Source organism: Vombatus ursinus, unplaced genomic scaffold, assembly GCF_900497805.2.
Source record: "Vombatus ursinus unplaced genomic scaffold, bare-nosed wombat genome assembly UNPS02011591.1, whole genome shotgun sequence".
NCBI classification, from domain to species: Eukaryota; Metazoa; Chordata; class Mammalia; order Diprotodontia; family Vombatidae; genus Vombatus; species Vombatus ursinus.
Window position 1 is genome coordinate 3,377,261 of NW_020951369.1, and position 22,640 is coordinate 3,399,900.

The window sequence follows — 22,640 nt, forward strand, 5'->3', positions numbered from 1 at the left end:
GCTTAATATATATTAAGTTCGTTAAACAACCTCTGTTGAATTTCTTTAAGGTGGACACAGAAATGGGATATTCCTGTCTGCTTTTCTGCAATAAAAATGTCCTTTCTAGTCCTGGCTCTTATGGGTCTAGGCTCCTACTTCTGGAGCTGAGACGAGGGAGAAATAAGAGGTAACTGCAAACCTGCTTCCCAGGCTCCTGAGTGATGATTCCTGATGCTATAAAACGGAAAATCCTTCAGTCCAGGAAGGGAGGAACTCAGGCTAGCTTCTGTTAACCCTGGGGAGCTCTTGGGACTCGGAGGCCTCATCCTTAGCATGCCTACTGAAAAATCTTGGGGAGAAAAAACTCACTGGATGAAATGAGAAAGAAGTACTTAGTCAAACGCAGCCCTTGTTATCAAAATCCAAGATGGGGAAACCATCCTAAGAAGAAAGACACTCTGAAGCACAGGATCATAGATTTGGCAACCAAAAGGATCGTAGCGGTCAAATAGCTCAACCCCCTCATTTCATTTACAGGTGAGGAATCTGAGCTTGCTTAAGGTCATACAAGGTGGAAGTTGGAGCCCTAGGATTTGAACTTAGGTCTTCTGACTTAAACTTTAAAGCTCTGAGGGTTTCTAAAGTAAAAAGTACACACACACAATCACTAAGAGTCTAAGCACGCCTTCACTGAACTTCGAAAAAATTCGCTGGGGTTTTCTTGGGAGAGAGATTGGAGTGGTTCACCATTTCCTTCTCCAGTCCATTTTACAGATAAGGAAATGGAGGTGACCAGTGTTAAGTGACTTGCCCAGGGTCACACAGCTAGCAAGTGTCTGAGGCCACATTAGAACTCAGGAAGATGAATTTTCCAGACTCCAAGTCCGGCCTTCTATCCACTTGTCAAACACTAAATGGCGACAGTAATTGTCTATATCCCACCTTTGTTCTCCAACCTCCAGGCCTCCCAATTGAAACGTAAGGATATTTACAATTGAATATAGACAGAGCATTTTGGTCAGAATTTACTCACTAAACCTTTCCATCTCCAAAATTCTTTTCGCATATTTTAAGCCAATCTACAATTACACTTCCTTAATCGGATTAAAACCCCAGCCAGAGTCACCAACTGGGATGTTGTTTTTATTAGATCATAGGATTTACTGGGCAAGGAAGGAGATTGGAGGGAAATAGAGGTACATCTCATCGGCATCAATCTGGAACGGTGAAAAAAACTTCCTTCCTTTCAAGCAAAACCTACCTTTGGCTACTGAACTTCTTCAGATGTTTGTTTTCCCATCCCTAAACACACCTACCAACCCACCCACACAGGCACACCCCTTACTCCCCATGCCCAACACCCTCCCCAGGGCAATTTAACTCCACTTTAGAGAAATTAAAAGAAAGGGCGTGGGGAAACTCCATTGCTACTTTGTTACAATTATGGAGTCTGAAGATTCAGCTGGGACCTTCAGGACGAGAGAAGGGCAAGGTTAATGGAGGAAAATTGAGGAGCATCACCGAGGGAATCAGACTTCTCCGATTTCCCAGACAAATAAGGGTTATAAAAACAACAATAATTTGCATCACTTTTCCATTGTAATGAACTTCAATCCTCGATGTTTCCCAAAGAGCCATCCAAAAGCCAGAATGACTGGGTTTCAAAAGCTTAGGTGACAACAGGGGTATTTGTCCCCATTTCCACTTTTTCATCTTGATAGGATCCAAACATTTTGGACGTCCTGAGAGTCAGTTAACTAACGCTGTTTAGAAACGAAACTGAATCTTCCTAAAGTTTCCAATTATGTTTCTTTTCTCTGAGCCCACGCCTGGTGGGCAGAAGTGATGTTTTTATTCCACCGTGGAGCAGGCTTTTGTGGGGCTGGGGATGGGGTGTAGGTTAGGGATGAAGGCGGGGGAGTCTCTCCGTGTGTGTTGACTTTGTGCCCGACTTTTTAGCAGTTGAGCGGAAACGAGAGCCAGGGGTTGGTAAGTGACGTACAGTAGTACAAGGGTTACTTTGTATGACTCCCCGGCTCATGGAGAGACAACTGGACAGTCATTCAATCCCGCCTTCAGCAGCAGCCGTGGCAGCCGCAGCGGCTTGCAGCCAGCCACCCGAGTTGCAAATTTAAGAAAGAAGGAAGAAAAAGTTACAAGCGAAGAGAGATCAGTCTGAACTCAGGGTGGTGTGGGCGGAGGTGGCAGCAGCGGACGAAGGAGGGATTGTAGCAGAGTACAGGAACTGGGGAGGCGGGAGAGGAGGGAGGAGTGAGGGTGGGAGGAGGAGGACTCGTATCTGTACTCCCACAGAGCGAGGCGTTTCCACCCTTCTCTACCCAAGGGCTGGGAGCCCCGAGTTGAAAGAGAATAATGAAGATCACTTAAGAGGCTGGAGTAGGGAGAGTACGGGACGTACACACCCAGATCTGGAGGGGGGCGGGGGGAAGAGAGGTAGAGAGAGAGAAAAGAGAGCGGGAGTGACTGCTAGAGAGAGGCTCCCGGCTGAGCTTTAGCCTGATAAGTTGTAGCAAGTATTCCCCGGACCACTTAGCTCATCCTTGGGGCTGAAGCGGGGTGTTCTGGGGCAGCAAACTGGGGAAGCTTTAGAGACCATGGGGACAGATGGAGGGGCGAGAAGGAAAAATACAGCAGCACGAGAAGAAGGGGATCAGGGGCAGGAGGAGCCGAGGAGACACAGGCAGCAGCGGCGCCGGCGAAGGAGGGAGAGCAAGACCAGGACTGTGCGCTCCAACCTGCTGCCGCCCCCGGGGGGTGGGGAGCCCGATGTAGCTGTGAAAGGGGCTCCCCATCGGTGGCGGTGGAGTCAGGGAGGCTCCCAGCACCTGGCTGACAACCGGCTGAAGACGACCAAGTACACTGTACTGTCCTTCCTGCCCAAGAACCTCTTTGAGCAGTTTCATCGCCTGGCTAACGTGTACTTCGTCTTAATCGCCCTGTGTAACTTTGTGCCTGTCCTGAATGCCTTCCAGCCCGAGCTGGCCTTGGCGCCGGTGCTCTTCATCCTGGCCGTCACCGCCATCAAGGACCTTTGGGAGGATTACAGCCGCCACCGCTCGGACCACGAGATCAACCACCTGGACTGCCTTGTCTACTGCAGGTGAACCAGGGACAGCTAGGAACGGGCAGGGAGAGCTTGGCTGCTGGGGTGGGATGGCGGGGTAGGTACTGGACCTGAGGCACGAAGATCTAAAGGATGGCTTTTTTCGCTCCTTTTCTTGAAATTGGGGTCAGCAAAAACATTGAGGGATAGCGATCTGTTTCATCCTCCATTGCCCAGTTTTGGTCCTGAGGAAGGGGTTCGACTAAGCATTTGGGTCCAGATATTTGCTCCTTTATCGCCCAGAGTAGGGCGTGGTGGCAATGGGAGAAGGTTTTAATGTTTAGAAAGTTTGTTCCCGCGACTCTAACCCATTGGAATGCAGCCGCGTGTGTGTGCCCAGTGTGAAGGACTCCGGGCTCTTGACTCTCTTCAGGGCTCCTTTTCCTTTTTCTGGGGCTTCTCAGGCCTTCTTGGAAGACAGTTTCCTTTCCCGTTTCTGGTGACAGTGGTTTCCCGCGGGCTGGGCTTTTTCTTTTGTTATTGGCTTTTTTTCCCCTGTTGGGACACGGAGCGCTTCAGTACATAGAGATTGAAACTGTTGCAGCTGCCTCTTCAGTGAGCTAGTCAGAAAGAATGTGTAACACGTGTCAGAAAGTGGTATCTGCCCACTTTTCATTGGCGGTTTGTGGAGGGGGCCAGGTGGAGACGTTCTACAGTAGATTTTCTGCCCCATTTCCCTCTTTCTCATTTGGACCAGGTACCTTTCCTGAAGAGGTCAGTCGATAAATGCCACCTTGCTTTCTCTCTTCACTCCAATCTTGGCTGTCTAATCTCTTAAATGATAAGAGGGGGATTCCTTTTCCTATTGCACGTTCACCTATCCTCAATGCAAAAACATTTTATCATATTTTTTCCAACTCTCCAATTCAGACTCTTAAAAAAAAAAAAGGCTGCTCTCCTTACAGCCCTGCACATCCAGAGCTAAAAGTTAAGATTTATCTTATGCTTCCAAAAACAAACCTTTTTGGGGTCCCTACTATAGTCTAATCCATGATGGTTGCCAATTTCCCAGTTACCTCCTCACTCCCTTCATCTCTTCCTAGGTTTCTCAAGATTTTCAGATGCAGCTCCTGAGGGACACCTACCTAGGTTAGCTCCTTATCTGTCTTTGCTGATCCACTCCCTCTCCATGGAGTACTTTCCATCCATAGCTGAAAGCTTGAGGAAAGTTTAGAATCGTTTAGTTTTAAAGCTGGAAGGAACTTTAGAGATTGTCAAATCTCACTGGCTCATTTTACAGAGGAAGAAGTTGAGGCGGAGAGAGATTGGATGACTTACCCAAGGTCACATAATTAGTGGAAGACCATGGCTGAGAATAGATCTCCAACTGCTTTCTGATGTTGTTGTACTTCCTCAACCCCATGGGGTTCTACACCATTTAAGTTTTCTGCATTTTCCCCCTTCTCCTTTTTACTTCCTCCATGACAAACCATACTCCAAAAATACTAAACATTGTCCCCTCTTCCAGCTGAGTGGTTTTCCCCCCCATGTGGCACAGGTGCCTAGTAAGCAAGGTCAAAAAGGCCTGTGAGGTTTCCTGTCTGCAGGCTAGTTCAGAGTAGAAAAGAAAAGGTTGGACACATCTGGCAGATAACATCTGCATTCTTGATTTTGGGAGAAAAAGCCACCCGCAGTCTGACCTTCTTTGGTTGTACAGTACTATTGTCTGGCCTGGACAGATCAAGACCTTAGCTAAGGTTGCAAGCCATGACCACCTAGCAACTAAGCATTATTTTGCACAGCTTGCTTTAGGAATAGTTAAGCCCAGAGAAATGCAGCCTATTTACTTGATTTTCCTATCTTGGTGTTTTGAAAACATTCTTTGGAGTTGCTCTTGCACAGATTCCCTCTTCCCTTGTACTTTTTAGAAAGAGGCCTGATCTTTGGTAAGAATACCAGCTAATTTTTCCTCTGCTTCTCTCTCCACTAGTTCCTTATGCTTTCTTAACTAAAAACTATGCCAAAGACCTCAGAAAATTTCTGTCACGTCTTTTCAGTGGGTCAGAAAACAGGATGTGCTCATGCTATGCCATACGGATGTAAGAAACTGACCTTTTAGTCCATCCTAGTATGGAGCTATTGACAAACATTTTACAGATTGTGGCTGGTTGACCACAGGACATGCTACATTCCTGAGGCTAGCTTGATGATAGCTAAAACCTTTTTGCAAAATCAGGATCAGTATGAACAAGGCTTTCCTCAGGGTTCTATGCAAATTGATAGTTGTCCTAGGGGATCTCCCCAGGAAATCAACTCAGAAAAATTCCAATTGGAGAGGTCAGGTTGTGACTGCCCACTCAACAGCTCACCACTTCCTGTCTTTAGCTTCCTGAGGGTCGAGGTTGGTGTTTGGCAGGCCTGGAAGTCTGGATAAGTCTGAAGTTTCTGATAGCATCTCCAACTTTACTGAAGAGTTGTCTTGGATTTTATCAACATAGAATTCTCAGGAATTGATGCTATGTAGAGAATCGGACCAGAACTCCATGGTCTTTTCTAAAGGGCATCTAAGTGGTGAAATGGATAGAATGCCAAGCCTGTAGTCAGGAAGACCGGTTTTCAAATCTGGACTCAGACGCTTACTAGCTGTGTGACCCTGGGCAAATCACTTAACTCTTGTTTGCCTCAGTTTCTCATCTATAAAATGGGGATAATAATAGCACTTACCTTCCAGGCTTGTTTTGAGGATCAGATAAGATTATAAAATGAAAGATTTTGCAAAGTGCCTGGCAGATAGTAAATGCTTTATAAATGTTAGCCATGATTATTAATGGAGTTGAACCAATAGACCAGAATACCATGCAGACTTCATAACTTGATGAGCTTCAAGAATGCTACTAGTCTGACACTATTCAGCTTCCTCCTTGGACACGTTGTGATGCCCGCCTGGGCACAATTCTCGTACACATGTGGCCTCTCTAGCTCTGAAACAGATGTGGTTGTATGGGAGTCAAAAGTGATTAGATGGGTTTTATTTCGATCAGTGCTGTTTGACAAAAGCCTTTGGTCATACAGCTACCATGGGGAAATAACCGTTAAATTCCTGGATAAACATATAACCAACTTTTGATTATTTTGTGTCTTGGGGGAAATTTGCCTCCTCCAAATCACAGATGCTGTAATGAACATAATATATGCAAACTGAGTGTCAATTCAGAATGTTAATATCATTAAGTAGGACGCAGTAGTCTACAACTGTTCTCATTATTTTCAAAAGTGAGATTTCCTTGAAGAAATAGATTCTATGCTCTTGATCTATTTGCGCCATGAAATGAAACCAATCTGGTTTTGACATAATTCTGAGAGATGTTTCCACAAGTGTAAGTTGAATTCCTAGTCTTGACATGCTGTTTTCATGATTTCTTTTTCAATACATTTAGTCATACATATACTTGTGTGTGTATTCCTACATATGTGAACACATGTATAGTCAAAGTGCCATATAGCCTTTCTTATTCATCTTGAACCATAGGTTCCCATGTTGCCAGTCTCAGTTTTTTTTTTTTGATTGCTCTTGAGTTCCTCTTTATGAGGGGGGGAAAATGTTTAGCCTGGTACTTTGGTGTATGGTACATAGGTACAGTGTTTAGGTTCCAAAGAGAGGAAGGAGCTTTGGAGTATGAACAGTCACTCCTACGGATGGTCAGGAGAGGATGTATTCAATTTAATTCACCCCAGGAAGCATGTATTAAGTATCTAATACAAAGGCAAAAAAAAAAAAAAACCAAACCCAAAACCAAACCCAACAAAAATGTTCCTTTCCCTCAAGAGGCTTACATTCTAGTGGGGGTGGTGGTAGAATAATATGTGCACTGATTCTTATAATATTATGTGTGATTGAGTGCCAGGAAAGGGGTTGGGAGCAATGCCAGCTGGCCTCTATTTGGGTGAAAACAAACCTACCAGTTCTTTGGTTTGCGTGAAATACACATTTTTTCAAATTCTCTAGCAGACACCTAGTAGAGAGGAAGCAAGCAAATAACCCAAGTACCCTCTTGTCAATATTACAGATAGATGAGAAGAGGAAAAGAAAGTAGAGCCTTGGATAATACAAAAAAAAATGATATTTCAACTTTGAAAAATGACAGAATTCATTGATGACTGCTTTAAAAAAAAATAAGCATGCTGTTACTAGATAGAAATTTAAAAGCACGAAAGAGGGAAAAGAGCCCCTGAGTAGGGACTGGTAGGCTTGAATGCTAGTCCTGACTTATAGCAACTAGCTGTATGAATTTGGTCAAGTCATTTTTACGCCTTTGGGTGATATTTCCCCCATCTCTAAAATGAGGAATAGACTAGATATGTCTCTAAGGGCCCTCCTTGTCTTCAAATACTATGATAGGCAAAAGTTCCTTTGAGATTCCTTCAGATAATTATATCCAATTTTAAACTCACCTGGTTCTTTATTTTTGCCTTCTATATGGAACAAGGCTGTAATAAGGACACTAGTTAAAGCCTGGTTATCAAACTGCTTGTCATTTTGATCTTTCAGGATCAAAGGCTACTCTTGATGTTCATGTTGAAAATCTGGTGAGATTTTTTTTCCTGATGTCTTCATGCTTGTCCTTTGTTTTTGTTTTTTTTTTCTATATCATTTTATATAATTTGTATATAAATGTCTTTGTTTTATTCTGCATTTTGGTGACTGGAGTGTTAAAAACTTTTTTCTCCCTTCTGGTTTGCAGTCTCTGTTGCTTTGGGGTTAATCTGATGTGCAAACATTAGCATTATGGTAAGAAATACCTTGAGGTGAAGGAGGATTTTTTTTTTTTCTGAGTGTTTCAAGTTCTAAATCTGGATAAAAGTTGTGAAGAGTGTAGTGTTTTGGTATCTTCATTCAATAAATTGGGAACATTTTTATTTTACTCTTAATTTCTCTTTTTCCTCCCCCATCTCTTTCCTTTAACTCTCTTATAGCTTTTCCCTGATTGTCAAAATCATGAGATTTCCCTTATTTCTCTTTTCTTTCTTGATGTGGGAATATATACTGTTTCAGAAAAGTTTCTCACCTTTTGAATGACAAGTAAAATATGCTCATGGGATAAATGTCTGCATTTTGTTTTTCCTCCTCAATTATATATATCTATATATCTATATATCTATATATCTATATATAGATATATATATCAATATAGATATATAGATATATATATCAATATAGATATATAGATATATATCAATATAGATATATATAGATATATATCTATATATATCAATATAGATATATATATAGATATATATCTATATATATCTGTTTTTCTTTTTCTCTGATCATTTATCCTCCCTCTCATTGTATGCTCCTTTCCTTCTATTTCCTGTTGGGACACCACACTTCCTCTTTGCATTCCTGATTTCTTTGCCATCCTTGTTCCTCCCTGCCTTTGTACAACTAAAAATCCAAGCAGCACAATCACTTTCCCTAGGGACTGAGCAAAGACTATAGATATAAGAAGACAAAAGAGAGTTGTAAATGCTCAGTCTGAGAATTAGAGAAAGATAATATTTTTAGATAGGTTGATCCAAGTGATTTGAAAGGAAATTTACTAGGCATTCATGATGAATGTCATGGAGGCTTTTGGAAAGAATGGTCTGATGTTGTCATTAATATGGAAAACTTTTGTTGCTGCATCCTTAAGCCAATATTATGGTTCAGATGACTGTGTACCCTGTTTTTTTTTGTTTTGTTTTGTTTTACCAGTAATGATGAAGTAGTTCTAGGACATTGCTCTTCAAAGTGGAGACTAGTGGCCTCACCTCAACAGGGGTCTGATTACTGAAGGGGAAAGTGGTAAGATGGGTCATATTCCATCTTCTCCATGATAGCCAGAAAACATCTACCCTTATTTCCCAATATGCCCCTAACTCCCCTCACTTTCTCTACTGTTCCTAACTTCCCATTCTTTGTCAGACTCTTGAGGGTAGCTATGGTCTAACCACTAGGGCACATGTCCATGGTAGTAGCTCCATGAAAGGCAGCTGGCTGGGACAGTGGATAGAGTGCCAGGCCTGGAGTCAGGATGATTCTTCTTCCTGAGTTCAAATCTGAATTCAGACACTTACTAGTTATGTGACCCTGGGCAAGTCACTTCACCCTGTTGGCCTGAGTTTCCTCTTCTGTAAAATGATCTGAGAAAGAAGTGGCAAACCACTCTAGTATCCTTACCAAGAAACCACAAATGGGGTCACGAAGAGTTGTACGCTATTGAAAAATGACTAAATAACAAACTTCCTGATGTTGAGAAAATTACCATTCCTCCTCCAGCATACTCACCTCATCCACTGGCGATTGCAACATGCTCTAGGAAGGTGACAAGTGAGTAAGAGTCCTGCTTTTGGTTTTGGGTGGAACAGTATGAGTTTCACAGGATGAGTTGGTTGCATGTGGTCTATGGCTTAAATCTCTTTACCTTATATTTTCCTCAAAATGTACCTTTCTTTTGAACTGGCAAGGACCCCACTATCCTTCTAGTCACTGGGATTCTCCCCTCAGTGACGTCCTTCACTCTTTACCCCACAGAGCCAGGCAGTTGTCGAATCTTGGCTTCTGCTTCCACATATCTTACAAATGACCCCTCCTCTCTATTCACAGAGTCAATGCCCTAGTTTAAATTCCCACCATCATCTCTTGCCTAAACTATTTAGGTTATTTCAGTAGCATCCTTGCCCATCTCTCCCCTCTCCAGTCCATCTTTTGTGCGGTGCTAGTCATTTTCCCACAGTGTAGATCTGTCTATGTCACTCTTCCCTATTGACTCAAATATCAAATATTATTTCATTTTTTTAGTTCATGCTTTGAAAAACTCTATGTTAGATGTGTTTTATAACTCACTTATCAGCCTAGTGATGTGTGAATATACTTTATGAGTTACTAAATATATACGTGTCAGGGTTCTGTGCTCAAAATATTTTTTTTTTTGTACTAAAACAGATACAGGATCATTTGGAGGCCTCTCTTCTAGAATATACTCATACAGATGATATACTATTCTTTTCTGAACATTTTTTCTGATCATGTCTGTGATGAATAGCATAATGCTTGAAAGGGAATTTTCTGAGATATTTTCAGATTCTCTGACCTGAAATACTGAGACAATTTTGTGACTATTGACCCACTTAAAATTAATGAAGAAAAATGACCCAATGTCTCATTGAATTAACTTGTCAACACATTTTCTATGAATACATTCTTTTGGGTTTCAGTACAGTGTATTACTACTGATAAACTTTTTCTAACTACTAAGATTAAGAATCATAATAATACTTATAATAAATTATAATAACAATAGTTATGCTTACTTTAGTAATTCAAGGATTGGTGATTTTATTGCTTTAAATACTCTCTTAAGGTCTACGGTGGACCTCAACCTTTTCATACTTGAATAGTTTTTTTGGCTTTGTTTTTGTTTTTCTGTGATTGGCTGGAGAAATTAATCACCTTGGGGTGATTTTTATGCTAATGAGCCATAAATTTAATGATACCAATTTTATGATAATGAGCCTTTCTAGAGTTTGCTAGGTCAGTCCTGAGGATAGACTACATAATCTATTTATAGGGCACTTTTTTTTTTTTTAAAGTGAGGCAATTGGGGTTAAGTGACTTGCTCAGTCACACAGCTAGGAAGTATTATGTATCTGAGGTCACATTTGAACTCAGGTCCTCCTGACTCCAGGGCTGGTGCTCTATCCACTGCGCCACCTAGCTGCCCCCATAGGGCACTTTTTCAAAGCATTTCTGACTAAGTAAGATCTTAGGAAGTTTTCTGTTTCTCAGTCTCCATGACATGATGAAGCCTGTGTTAGATGTTAATGAAGGAGTAATAGTTATTACTTACATCAACCATAATTTTATGCAAAAATAGAATGCATTTTGTATTTTGTATATAATACCACCTCTGAAACATACTACCTCTGTGACTTTAGGCAAGTCACTTAAAATCGCAGTGCTTTCAGGCAAATCTCTAACACTGTAAATAGCCGAGCAGGTAGTAATCAATGTTGGCTTGGGGAATTTCTCCCCTGGAAGTTATATATAGAAATGAAATTTCAGCTATTGTAAAAAAAAAAATACTAGACATATAGTTCATTATAAGAGAATTCATAAGGGTCAGGATGTAGGACCTGACTGTGTTAGCCATAATACGGTATTCCTAAAGTATGCTAGTCATCTCTTTTTACTAATGATTGAGGGCTGGAAAGATAGTGATTTGCCTAAGGCTAAACAGATTCTGCTTGGCCCAGATGAGGGCCAATGATAAATCCCTTTAAGTGCTATATTGTACTAGAATTTACACCATTTTAAGGTATTACTTTGTAAAATCTGGTCTTTGGGTTCGGCCCAATGGAAATATGTGGTGGGAATTTGAATAATGCCAGTACTTTCCCAGAATCCTTATTTGTACTACTGGGGATCTAGCTACAGCTGTTTAGCTGGTACCAGAGCCCAGCTCCTTCCTGGACTTCGAAAATTGCTCTTCCCACATTCATAGTATCATGTCTTTATTAGTATGCTAAAAGAATTTTAAGAAAACAATAATTCTACCACATTAGAAAACTCACGCATTTTGCTCTCTCTGTTCTTCTGTGTGTGTCTCTGTCTTATTCTCTATCTCTGTCTCAGTCTCTGTGGCTTTGTCTCTGAGTCTGTCTCTTTAAACTTTGTCTACCTGACTTTGTCCCTGTCTCTCTGCCTCTGACTCTGTCTCTATCTCTCTCTTTCTTTGTTTCTCTCTATCTCTGTCTCTTTCAGTATCTCTTCCCCCTCCTCCCAATGGGATTCTTTACCTTAGATGATACACTCTGTCTGTGACCTTGTTAGATGAGGGATTCATAGGACTGTGTACGATGGAAAAAGCCCTGACTTTAGAGTTGTTAACCAAAAACCATATAGTCCGAAATTTCTTCCTGGTTTCAAATCTTATCTCTGATGTTTATCACCTCTGTGACTTTGGCATAATTTAAGCTTCCTGAGCCACAGTTTGCTTATCTGTAAAAGGAGGGGATCTATCTAGCTGGGCTTTGAGATCTCTAGATTTATCATTCTATCAGCATGAAAACTTTATAGTGCTTTAACTAAATCCATTTTTAAAAGGCTGAGAGTATCATATAGTTTAGTTTTGCTAAAGTTTTGGCACAAACCTCCACTGCTTGCTTTAAATGTAACTGAATTATTTTAGAATTACTTGCTTATATTAAATTTTATGAAAATAAAGTTAGTCTTCTGTTTTCAGAAGGAAAGTACCATTTAAATCTTCAGCATGTGACTTAAGTTCCAGGGCTTTTGGGCAGCAAAAAAACTATTAAATATAAGTACAGCTGGATTTTGGAGAGTGTGTCAAAATAGGCTTACCTGCTTCTTTTTCTCAGTGTAAGCTTTGACTCTTATAGGAATTGTTAACTTTCCTAGAAGCTCTTGGGTGTGTAAAGGCACAGTTAAGTCTGGTGCTTTAACAAGTCTGTCTTTTCAAATGCCACCCAGAGCCTTTCTTGTAATTTCAGTTGTACTGTTCTTTCAGTGCATTTCCGAATGAATGCTTTTATTCCCAAAGGAGGGCAAGCACTTCAGGAATTGGCAAACTATTTCGAATATACTGATGGAATAAATCCAAAACATGACTTCTTCCAGAAATGCAAATTAAAATTTTGTCCAGTTGGAACATATTTTGCTAAAAAGTTTTATTTAAAAAAAAATTTACAGCAGAAGTTGAAAAACAAAGTTCAGAATTATTGATCCCATGGCTATTCTTATAATAATTTTGAGCCAAGATTGATTCTTAAGGATTTTCTGTATAGCCAAGGGTGAAGAAATGGTGATATTTTTACAGTGTTAATTCCATGGTCCCCCATTCTACTTCATTTTTCTCATATCCTCAGCACCAAAGTACCTAGTGGGCATAGTGGGCATTTAATAAATGCTTATCAATTGATTTTGTTCAATTAGCCAGCATTTACTTCCTCTTAGTGATCTTCATTGGTATTGCTGTAGCCTTATTTTTCTTTTATTTCTGCTTATTTTATTCCGAATCATTTCATATGGACCTTCCATCTTTCTCTCTCTTTTTTTTCTGTGTGAGGCAATTGAGGTTAAGTGACCTGCCCAGACTCACACAGCTAGGAAGTATTATGTGTCTGAGGCCTGATTTGAACTCAGGTCCTCCTGACTCCAGGACTAGTGCTCTATCCACTGCACCACCTACCTGAACCTCCATCTTTCTCTAGCTTCCTCACATTCATATTTCTTAAAGCATAGTGACATTCCATTGTACTCATGTAGCATATTCTGTTTAGTCATTCCACAATTGATGGACCACCATTTTGTTTTGATTTCTTTGCTACTACAAAGAAACTGTATTATGGTGTATGTTAGACAAATGTTTCTGTCTTTGTTCCCTTTGGATATATGCCCTATAGTGGAGTCCCTGGACCAATGAATGTCAGTAGACTAGCTGTTTTTCTTTCAAAATTCTAAATTGATATCCAGAATGGCATTCCTCTACCAGTAATATATTAGCGTTCCTATCTTCTCATAGGAAGTGACTTTTTTTTAAAGTAATTGTCAAGTACCCAGATAATGACATTTTTGGATTAAAGATGTCAAAGTGTTAAAACAAATGTGGCTGACATCCCTATTTTGGTAACCACAAGCTAAGGTTCCTTGTAGCTATTTATGTGATTATTATGACTTCAAAGAGCAGTGATGTCTCATTTGGCATGAGTCATTTGCTTGACTGGGTTAAGGATGATGTAAAGGAACAGTGGCAGTGTCTGCTGTAATAGTGCTGTGAACTTCTAGGCACTTCACACTTGGTAAGCAATTACGATTTTCTGGAGTTGGTAGGTGTTTGGAAGACATGCTTGGAAGTCTGCTCTGGTTTATTTTTCCCCCAGAGTCGCTCATTAATATTTTTTTCCTTGCTTTTTAGTGGGGCAGTTGGGGTTAAGTGACTTGCCCAGAGTCACACAGCTAGGAAGTGTCAAGTGTCTGAGGTCGTGTTTGAACTCAGGGCCTCCTGACTTCAAGGCTGGAGCTCTATCCACTGTGCCACCTAATTGCCCCAGCTCATTAATTTCAAATGAACTACTGGTCTCATTTGCTTATCTTTTAAACCTAGTTTATTGACTCTACCAGAGAAAAAGGGAACATTTTCCACTATTCTCTCAAAAGTTTCAGGTGGAAAAAAAAATCTTACTTGTTCCATTAAAAAATGCATTAACTTAGTATTGTCGTCTCTTTCTCATTAAGGCTAAATCAGAATAGGAAGGAAGGACTACTCCTTCACTTTGAGAAGTTCAGTATGATTTACAGCAAAACCTGAGTGAGAAATTTTATTATAGAGTTTTGGTAGTGCCCAAGCTAGATTCTTGGCTTTTCTTTTTGGTGGGGGGCATCATTCAACTTTTGTTTCTTTCAGAAGCTGAGAAATTTCCCATAGAACAAAATGATTTATAGAACAGAAGCAATTATCAGTGTGGTATGAGGAAAGGAAGACTGGATTTGGAGTCCCAGGAATGAGTTCAAATACCACCTCTTACCACTTGAAACTTGTGTGGTCTTAGATACTTCACTTAACCTTTGGGCCTCAGTTTCCTCATCTGTGAAATGAGGAATTTTAGCTGGATGACCTCTGACATCCCTTTCAGCTGGAAATCTGTGATGCTACAGTCTCCTTTCATTCCATAGAGGGATGGGGTTTAATAGGTATGGAATATTGGATATACCATCAGGCATGGTTAAAGTAATAGTTGGTTTTCTTAAACTGCTTTTTCTTCTCATTCTTTTTTTATTATTCATTCCAAGGAATGACTTGTTATGCAGGAGGGGGAGAGGTTTATTCCAAAATTAAAGTGATACTATCCATAAAATATTTTTTAAAACAAGACGACATAAATTTTCAAAGTGTAATCCACGGACTCCTGAGGGGCCATGAGACCCTTTCAGGAGATATTCAAAGTCAAAATTATTTTCATAATAATACCAAAATGTTATTTGACTATTAAAATACTCCTGTTTTCCTACAATTTATCTGTGAGGCTGGGTTTTCTTTTTATACTTTAATCCAAATGACACATCCCAACAGATTGAATATCGAAGCAGATGAGAGAAACCAACTATCTTCTATTAATCCAGACATTCAATAGAGTTGCAAAAATGTGTAAAACAATACCACTTTTCTCACTAATTTTGTTTTGTTTAGGAAAATAGTTTTAAAAAATAATTTATTTTAACATGAAATGGGTTTATTTTTAGATGAATTAATACAAAAATACTAAAAATATCAGTTAATTTCTAAATAAATTTAAATCTAAGTACATATCAATAGATATAACTACATAAATAATTTTTAAAAATCAAAAAGGGTCCTTAATAATTTTTAATAGTGTTAGGGGTCCTGAGACCAAAAAGTTTGAGAACCCCTATTCTAGAGCTTACCTGCATAATCATCAAGCCCTGTGGTTTTTTTTTCCAGTCCAAAAATTAGTTTGTAACTTTTCATTGTGTAATCATTACATGGTATAATTCTGTTCATCATGCCACTTAAAAGGTAAACAAAGCAGCAGTGTATTCACCAGTGGCATATGGATAACTGTCTATCTCTTGGACATTGCAGAATTCTCAGCACATGAGGATTGTCAGTATATTTTGACTTGTGTGCTTTGTTTAGAGTGTTGCAGTACTAATGGTATTGTCACTCAACCCATTGAAGAGCCAGAGGTGCAAGGGGAGTGGGCAGGTGAAGCTGCCATGAATAAGTCCCATATGTTAAGACTTGCATCTTCCCGTGCTAGCTGAACTGTGCAATTCGTCTGCCAGCAATCCTGTTGAGTAATAAATGATTTTTATAGCAGTACAATTTAAAAACTTCATATAATGGTCACATCTCACTTTTTTTTGCAAAAAAAAGGCATAAAATCTGAGATGATTATACAATGAAATACAGTAGGTTTATATACTGAAAAGGCCCCTCGAGTTGGCAGCAAACTTAGTGATCCAACCTCTTCATTTTAAAGATAAGGAATTCAGAACTAAAGAGATGAAATATCTGAATTCATATTTGTAGTCACTATAAATCAATTTCAAGATAAATAGTGCCTGAATATATATTTATTAACATTATTAAAGACAACTTTTTCTTTGCTTTTTAATCAGATCCATTATTTCACTGGTGGGCTAATGCACATCAGCTATTGCCCTGAAACTTAGTTGGCCAAGAAAGTTACTTGGGGCCTTGAAGGGTTAAGTGATTTGCCCATGGTGTATAGCCTGTAGATGTTAGGCAAAACTTGAATCCAGACTCCCTGACTCAAGGCCACCTCTGTGTTCACTACACTGAGCTATCTGTCAAAGAGAATTATTTAACAAACATGGTATACAAGAATTGGGAGTGTAGATTCCTTCTTAATTCTTTTTCGAAATACATGATGTAATTTATTTTGTATGTTTTGTCAGTGACATCATGTAAAATCATGGTGGATATATTTCATATCTGCATTAACAAGTTTTCTTCTTCTTCCTCTTCTTAAGTGACTTGTCCAGGGTCACACAGCTAGTAAGTATCAAGTGTCTGAGGCTGCATTTGAACTCAAGTCCTCCAGACTCTAGGGCCAGTGCTCTTTGTTCTCCTTTTGAAAAACCAATAATAGCATGGTAGTTTTTCTAGTGTTTCTCTGGCATTGTGACTTACATGGTAATATTTTTTATTCATGCTTTTGCTTAAAGGTACTGTTGCTTTTAAGTACAATGGAAAGTTTGATTCATTAAATTGAAATTTAGTTACTGCACTGTAGCTATTAATATTGTGGCAAGCAAGATGGACTTAAATGATACCACACTTTTGAATAGCATCTGAGTTTCTTTTCTCTTTGGAAGAAGTATGGAGGAATCAAACACTACTTATGTGCACTTAGCTGTAACTACTAGCCAGGGAGATGTGTGATTGTATCTTCTGGACAAGGTCATTATTGATTAATGTTGATTTCTGATCACTTATTTTGTTTCTTTCTGTATTCTTTCCATGAAAGTAATCTTCATCTTGATCTCTTATTTTGTTTCTTTCTCTATTCTTTCCATGAAAGTAATCTTCATTTTGATCTCTTATTTTGTTTCTTTCTTTATTCTTTCCATGAAAGTAATCTTCATTTTGGTTCTTCTGCTATAGGCAAAGATGATTTGGCTATGTTTTATAGTCTCCTTAGAAAATTTTTCTCTTTGCAAAAAGAGGACTGTCCTAAGAAATATTGAATACATGACCAGATGCTAAGTACTTTTTGACAGTGGTCCATAATGTTATAAGTACAGGGAAAAGTAAACCTTCTGATAAATGTATGAGAATCTTGAAGGATTTCAAAAGAAATTATCATTTTTTCTCTCTCTCAAAACAAAACTAAACAAAGAACATACGTTTTTGTCCCTTCTGAAAACTGTAAAGCTCTCCTAAGAACCTATAAAAAGTTCTAAGAAATCGTCATTGGCATTGGACTACCATCTGCCTTTTGTATGAACTTCATCCTAGTGATATTTGAGGAGAAATTATTTCACTTATGTTGCATCTGAACTTGTATACAGTTATCCCTTCCACATCATGGGGTTAGGGGCATGGTGCCCCTGTGATTTGGAAAATCCATGTAAAATTTTTGGCCATCCTTTCATGCTAGAGAAGAAATCTGAATTACTGTGGTATTAAAAGATAAAACATATAGATATTATACAACACTTTACATATATTTTATGCATTTCTGAGTTTCTAAACATTTTCTGTTGTCCCCTGGCCTTCACCTGTCATCTGCAGCTTCTCCAACACTCCCCCCAAAATTCCTGTTTAAATTCTTATGCTGACCCGAAATCTATTGAAATGGTCAGGGGGAAAGTCATGATGTGGAAGGGATTACTATGATGTGTTATAAATAGAGTTATGCCATATTTGTGTGTTCAGCTGTATTATTAGGTTCAGCCCTGGAAGTCCTACTTAATACAGTACTTACTCTATGATAAAACAACATATACTCCTGGAAAAAAAATACCTACATTCTATGTATATTTTTATTTACGTTGATAATGGTTTACAAAAGCGGAATGGAATAGTGCCTAGAATGCTGAATTCGGACTGCAAAAGATCTGGATATGAATCTTTTTTCTGACAATTATTAGAGCAATGTGACTGTGGGCAAATCTCTTCATAGTTATGAGATTCAGGCAGCTCTAAAACTATGTTATAAATGGGGCTGTGACCTGTGCTGGTCAAGCAGTTTTGGTGGCAGTCACCTTGGTGGAGATTATCCATTAGAATATTCACTCTACTTTATATCTGTATCACTCTGCTATATCTATATCCTTGGCACAGTGCCTGATACATAGTAAGGGCTTAATAAATGCTTATTGATTGATTGAATGGAGAGAGTTTGACACCATACTAAGTACTGGGGATACAAATAAAAAGGCAAATGAACAAGTCCCTTTACTGAAAGAGTTCACCATCTAATGGGGGAGACAACATGCATGCAACTATGTACAAACAAGATAGTATAAAATGGAGATAATTTTAGGGAAAAGGCTTCTTGCTGAAGGTGGAATTCTAAATGAGACTTGAAGGAAACTAGAAGAGCCAGTAGATGGAGATGAGGAAGGAGAGAATTGCATGGCACAGGGGACAGCTACTGAAAAGGCATGGAATATCTTGTCAGAGTGACAAGAAGGAGTCACATGTCATTGGATCATGGAGTACATGAAGGGGAGGTAGGTGTAAGAAAACTGGAAAATTAGGAGCAGGACAGGTTATGAAGAGCACCAAATAAAGAATTATATGGATTTGATCGTGGAGGTAGTAGGGAGCCCCTGGAATTGAATGAATGGGGAGGGAGAGGTGACATGGTTAGATCTTCACTTTAGGAAGACCATTTTAAGAGCTGAATGGTGGTTGGACTGGAGTGGGAGAGGTGCGGGGTATGAAGACTAACCAAAAAGAATTTATTGAAATATTGATACTGACACACACACACACAATCAGATAAAACATTCAATGCATTTGAATTGGTCTGGCCAAGTAACTTGAGATATTTGGATGAACCATGAAAGAAATCACAGGGTAGGAAACTTTAAAAATTCCATAATTAAAATGCAAAATATGTCCTATATATTGTGCTTGTGTGCTTGCTCAGGCATTTGTACTGGCTCCTAAATTATATTTATTCTGGTTTTGACTTTACATGTGGTCTTAGTTACTAGTTATATAATGAAGGGAAGGGAACAAGCTCTTTTTCAAAAAATTTATTTTTGACATTAAAAAAATTTTTGAATTACAGATTCTCCCTCCCTCTCACTGTTTCCCTACCCACTGAGAAAGCAAGCAATATGATAGCAATTAAATATGTGAAATCATGCAAAACATTTCCATGTTAGCCATATTGTACCCCCTTCCCCAAAGCAAGAAAAATAAAGTGAGAAAACTATACTTCAGTTTCCACTCAGAATTCAATAGTTCTTTCTCTGGAGGTAGATGATATTTATCATCATGAGTCCTTTGGAACTTTCTTGGACCATTGTATTGATTAAAAGTCATTCATAGTTCATTGTATAATATTACTGTTACCATGTACAATGATCTGGTTCTGCTGTCTTCACTTCGTATCAGTTCATATAAGACTTCACAGGTTTTTTTTCCCTCCTAAACCATCCTGCTCATTTATTTATTTATTTATTTATTTATTTTTGGTGAGGCGATCAGGGTTAAGTGACTTACCCAGGGTCACACAGCTAGTAAGTGTCAAGTGTCTGAGGACAGATTTGTACTCAGGTCCTTCTGACTCCAAGGCACCACCTGGCTGCCCTATGCTCATCATTTTTTATAGTACAATTGTACTCCATCACAGCCATATGCCACAACTTCTTCTGCTATTCCCCAGTTGATGGGCATCTCCTCAATTTCTAATTCTTTGCCACCACAGAGAGTTGCTAAAATATTGTTGCACATATAGTTTCTTTTCCCTTTCCTTTGATTCCTTTGGGATAGAGATCTAGTGGTATTGCTAGGTCAAAGGGGTATGCACAGTTTTATAGCCCTTTAGGCATAGGAATAAGCATTTATTAAGCAACTACTGTGTGCGAGTTACTAAGGATTGGGAATACAAAGAAAGGCAAAAGATAGTTCCTGCCTTCAGGGAGCTCACAGTCTAATCCTAGAGACAGAATGCAAACAATGATGTACAAACTAGCTACGTACTGGATAAATAGGAAGTAATTAATGGAGAGAAGGTGGTAGAATTAAGAGGAATCAGAAAAGACTTTCTGTAGAAGGTGAGATTTCATCTAGGACTTGAATGAAGCTGGGAAAACTGGGAGTTAGAGATGAGGAGACAGAGCATTCTAGGCATGCAGAATAGCCAGAAAAAAAAAATGCCTGGATTTGAGAGACGGAGTGTTTTGTACATTGAACAGCAACGAGGCCATTGTCACTGGATCAGAGAGTACTTATGGCCTGTAAGAAGACTGGAAAGGTGTGTGTTGAAGTTCGTTATGAAGGGCTTTGTACACTAAGCAGAATTTTGTATTTGATCCTGGAGGTGCTAGGGAACCGCTGGAGTTTATTGAATGGGTTAGAAAAATCAATTGGGTGACTGAATGAAAGATGAATTAGAGTGGGAAGAAACTTGTGGCAGGTAGGGTCCATCAGTAGATTACTGTAATAGTCTAGGCATTATAGGTAGAATTGTCAGGTTATTGTGGTAGTCCAGGCATGAGGAGATAAGGGGTTGCACCTAAGAGGTAATAAGTAGTGTCAGAGGAGAGGAAGGGGAATATCCAAGAGATGTTGCTATCATAAAATTGAGAGGCCTTGGTAACAGATTGGATAGGGGATAAGGGCTAGCAAGGAGTTGAGGATGCTACCTAGGTTATAAGCCTAGATGACTCAATAGTAATAGGGAAGTTTGGAAGGGGGAAGGTGTTGGGGAAAAGATACTGAATTCAAATATGAGTATGTCGAGTTTAAATTGTCTGCAGTTTGTTTTCAATGACTTTCAGACTTCAGATGTCTGAAAGGTATTTGGAGATACAAGACTGGGTAGATGGGTTAGGGCTAGATAGGTAGATTTGAGAATTATCAGTATAGAGATGATAATTAAATTCAAGGGAGGTAGTGAGATTACCAAGGGAAGCAGTGTAGAAGGAAAAGAGGAGCCCTGAGGGGGCACCTATGAGCATGACTCAGGTGAGGATTCTGCAAAGGAGACTGAAGAGTAGTGGTCAGATGGTTAGGAGGAGAACCAGGAGAGAATGATGTTTGTAAATCTAGTGAGAAGTGACAATCGAGGAGAAAGAGAGTGAACAACACTGTGTCTGGGCTGCTGGAAGGTCAAAAAGAATGAGGATTGAGAAAAGGCTAATGGATTTGGCAATTAGGAGCTCACTGGTAACTTTGGAGAGAGCAATTTCAGTTGAATGATGAGGTTGCAAGCTGGATTGTAGGGAGTAGAGATGGGACTAAGAAGATAGGAAGCAGAACCACGTCTTGTACGTGGTCTTCTCAAGGAAAATTGTATGTTACAAAACAGATGTAGACTATAGACTGGTGAAATATGTGTGTATACCCATGCACACACATATGCATATATTTTTTCATTGGTCTTTGGAACTATGGGTGAGGTACTCCCCCTACCCATGGAGATTGACTCCTACCCTGAAACATATAGTTAATAGAGAGTTGTCTGGGGCTCTAAGAGGTTAAATAATTTGCATACATGCATATACATATATTCATACACATTGTAGTGTTGAAAAAATTCTGAGAGACATAGTTTTTGGGTAATTTAATCATTTTATTAATAAGGCCAGCAGGTTATTCATAAAAGGTTGGTCATTTGGCTGGCTTTCTTAGACCAAAGACCTCTAATGGTGTTGGACTCGAAGTTTATGTGCCCTTTGAAGAGCAGGTGTTTTTGAGGAGTGCCAGTCAATTCTGGCTAACACAATGGGAGGTATGCAATGTTAAAATGAAGGTCTTGGGTTACGTGCTCACCCAAATCTTGGTCTAAGAGACATCAATTCTCATGCCACCAGTCTGACAAAACAGAGGATCCACATTGTCCCAGACATGTCTGAACAAATACAATGAGCTAAAGGAATGCAACCATTAGCCCAAACTTAGAATTTCTTTTACTGTCTTTTCAGATCTTGGTCTAGATAAATCTTTAAGAGAGGTTTCCTACTCTGGTTGGTTTCTGCATGAGGAAGTAGAAAAAGGAAAAAAAAAAACCTTGGTCCTGATTCAATAATTAGTTATTAAATATAAAAGAAATAATTTCTCACATAAATAAAATATGGCTGTTATCTTAAAAACTCTCAACAGTCAGACTCATTCATTTCCTTCTTAGTGCTAACTAGCACCTATCGACTATACTACCATGTCTTTTTAAATCAGTGGTGATGTAAAAAAAACAAATCTAGAGACCTTGAAGGGCAGTTCTATGATATATGGGCAGTTATTTTTCACAGGCATATGTGTTTGCTTACTATGAGGTTATATCTTTAGTCATCCTTTCTCAATGAATA

General features: G+C 39.2%; 1 protein-coding gene across 2 annotated transcripts in view; it reads left to right on the forward strand.

Moving 5' to 3' along the window:
• Nucleotides 1-1,776: 1,776 nt before the first annotated feature.
• ATP10A (ATPase phospholipid transporting 10A (putative)) overlaps nucleotides 1,777-22,640 on the forward strand; it is a 271,184-nt gene continuing 250,320 nt past the window's right edge. The window contains exon 1 of one of the 2 annotated variants that reach the window (XM_027856633.1): nucleotides 1,777-3,103. In XM_027856633.1, the coding sequence (XP_027712434.1) occupies nucleotides 2,598-3,103 (506 nt within the window). In that variant the 5' untranslated portion in view covers nucleotides 1,777-2,597. The remainder of the gene's footprint in view (nucleotides 3,104-22,640) is intronic. The other variant, XM_027856634.1, reaches the window with a different exon arrangement.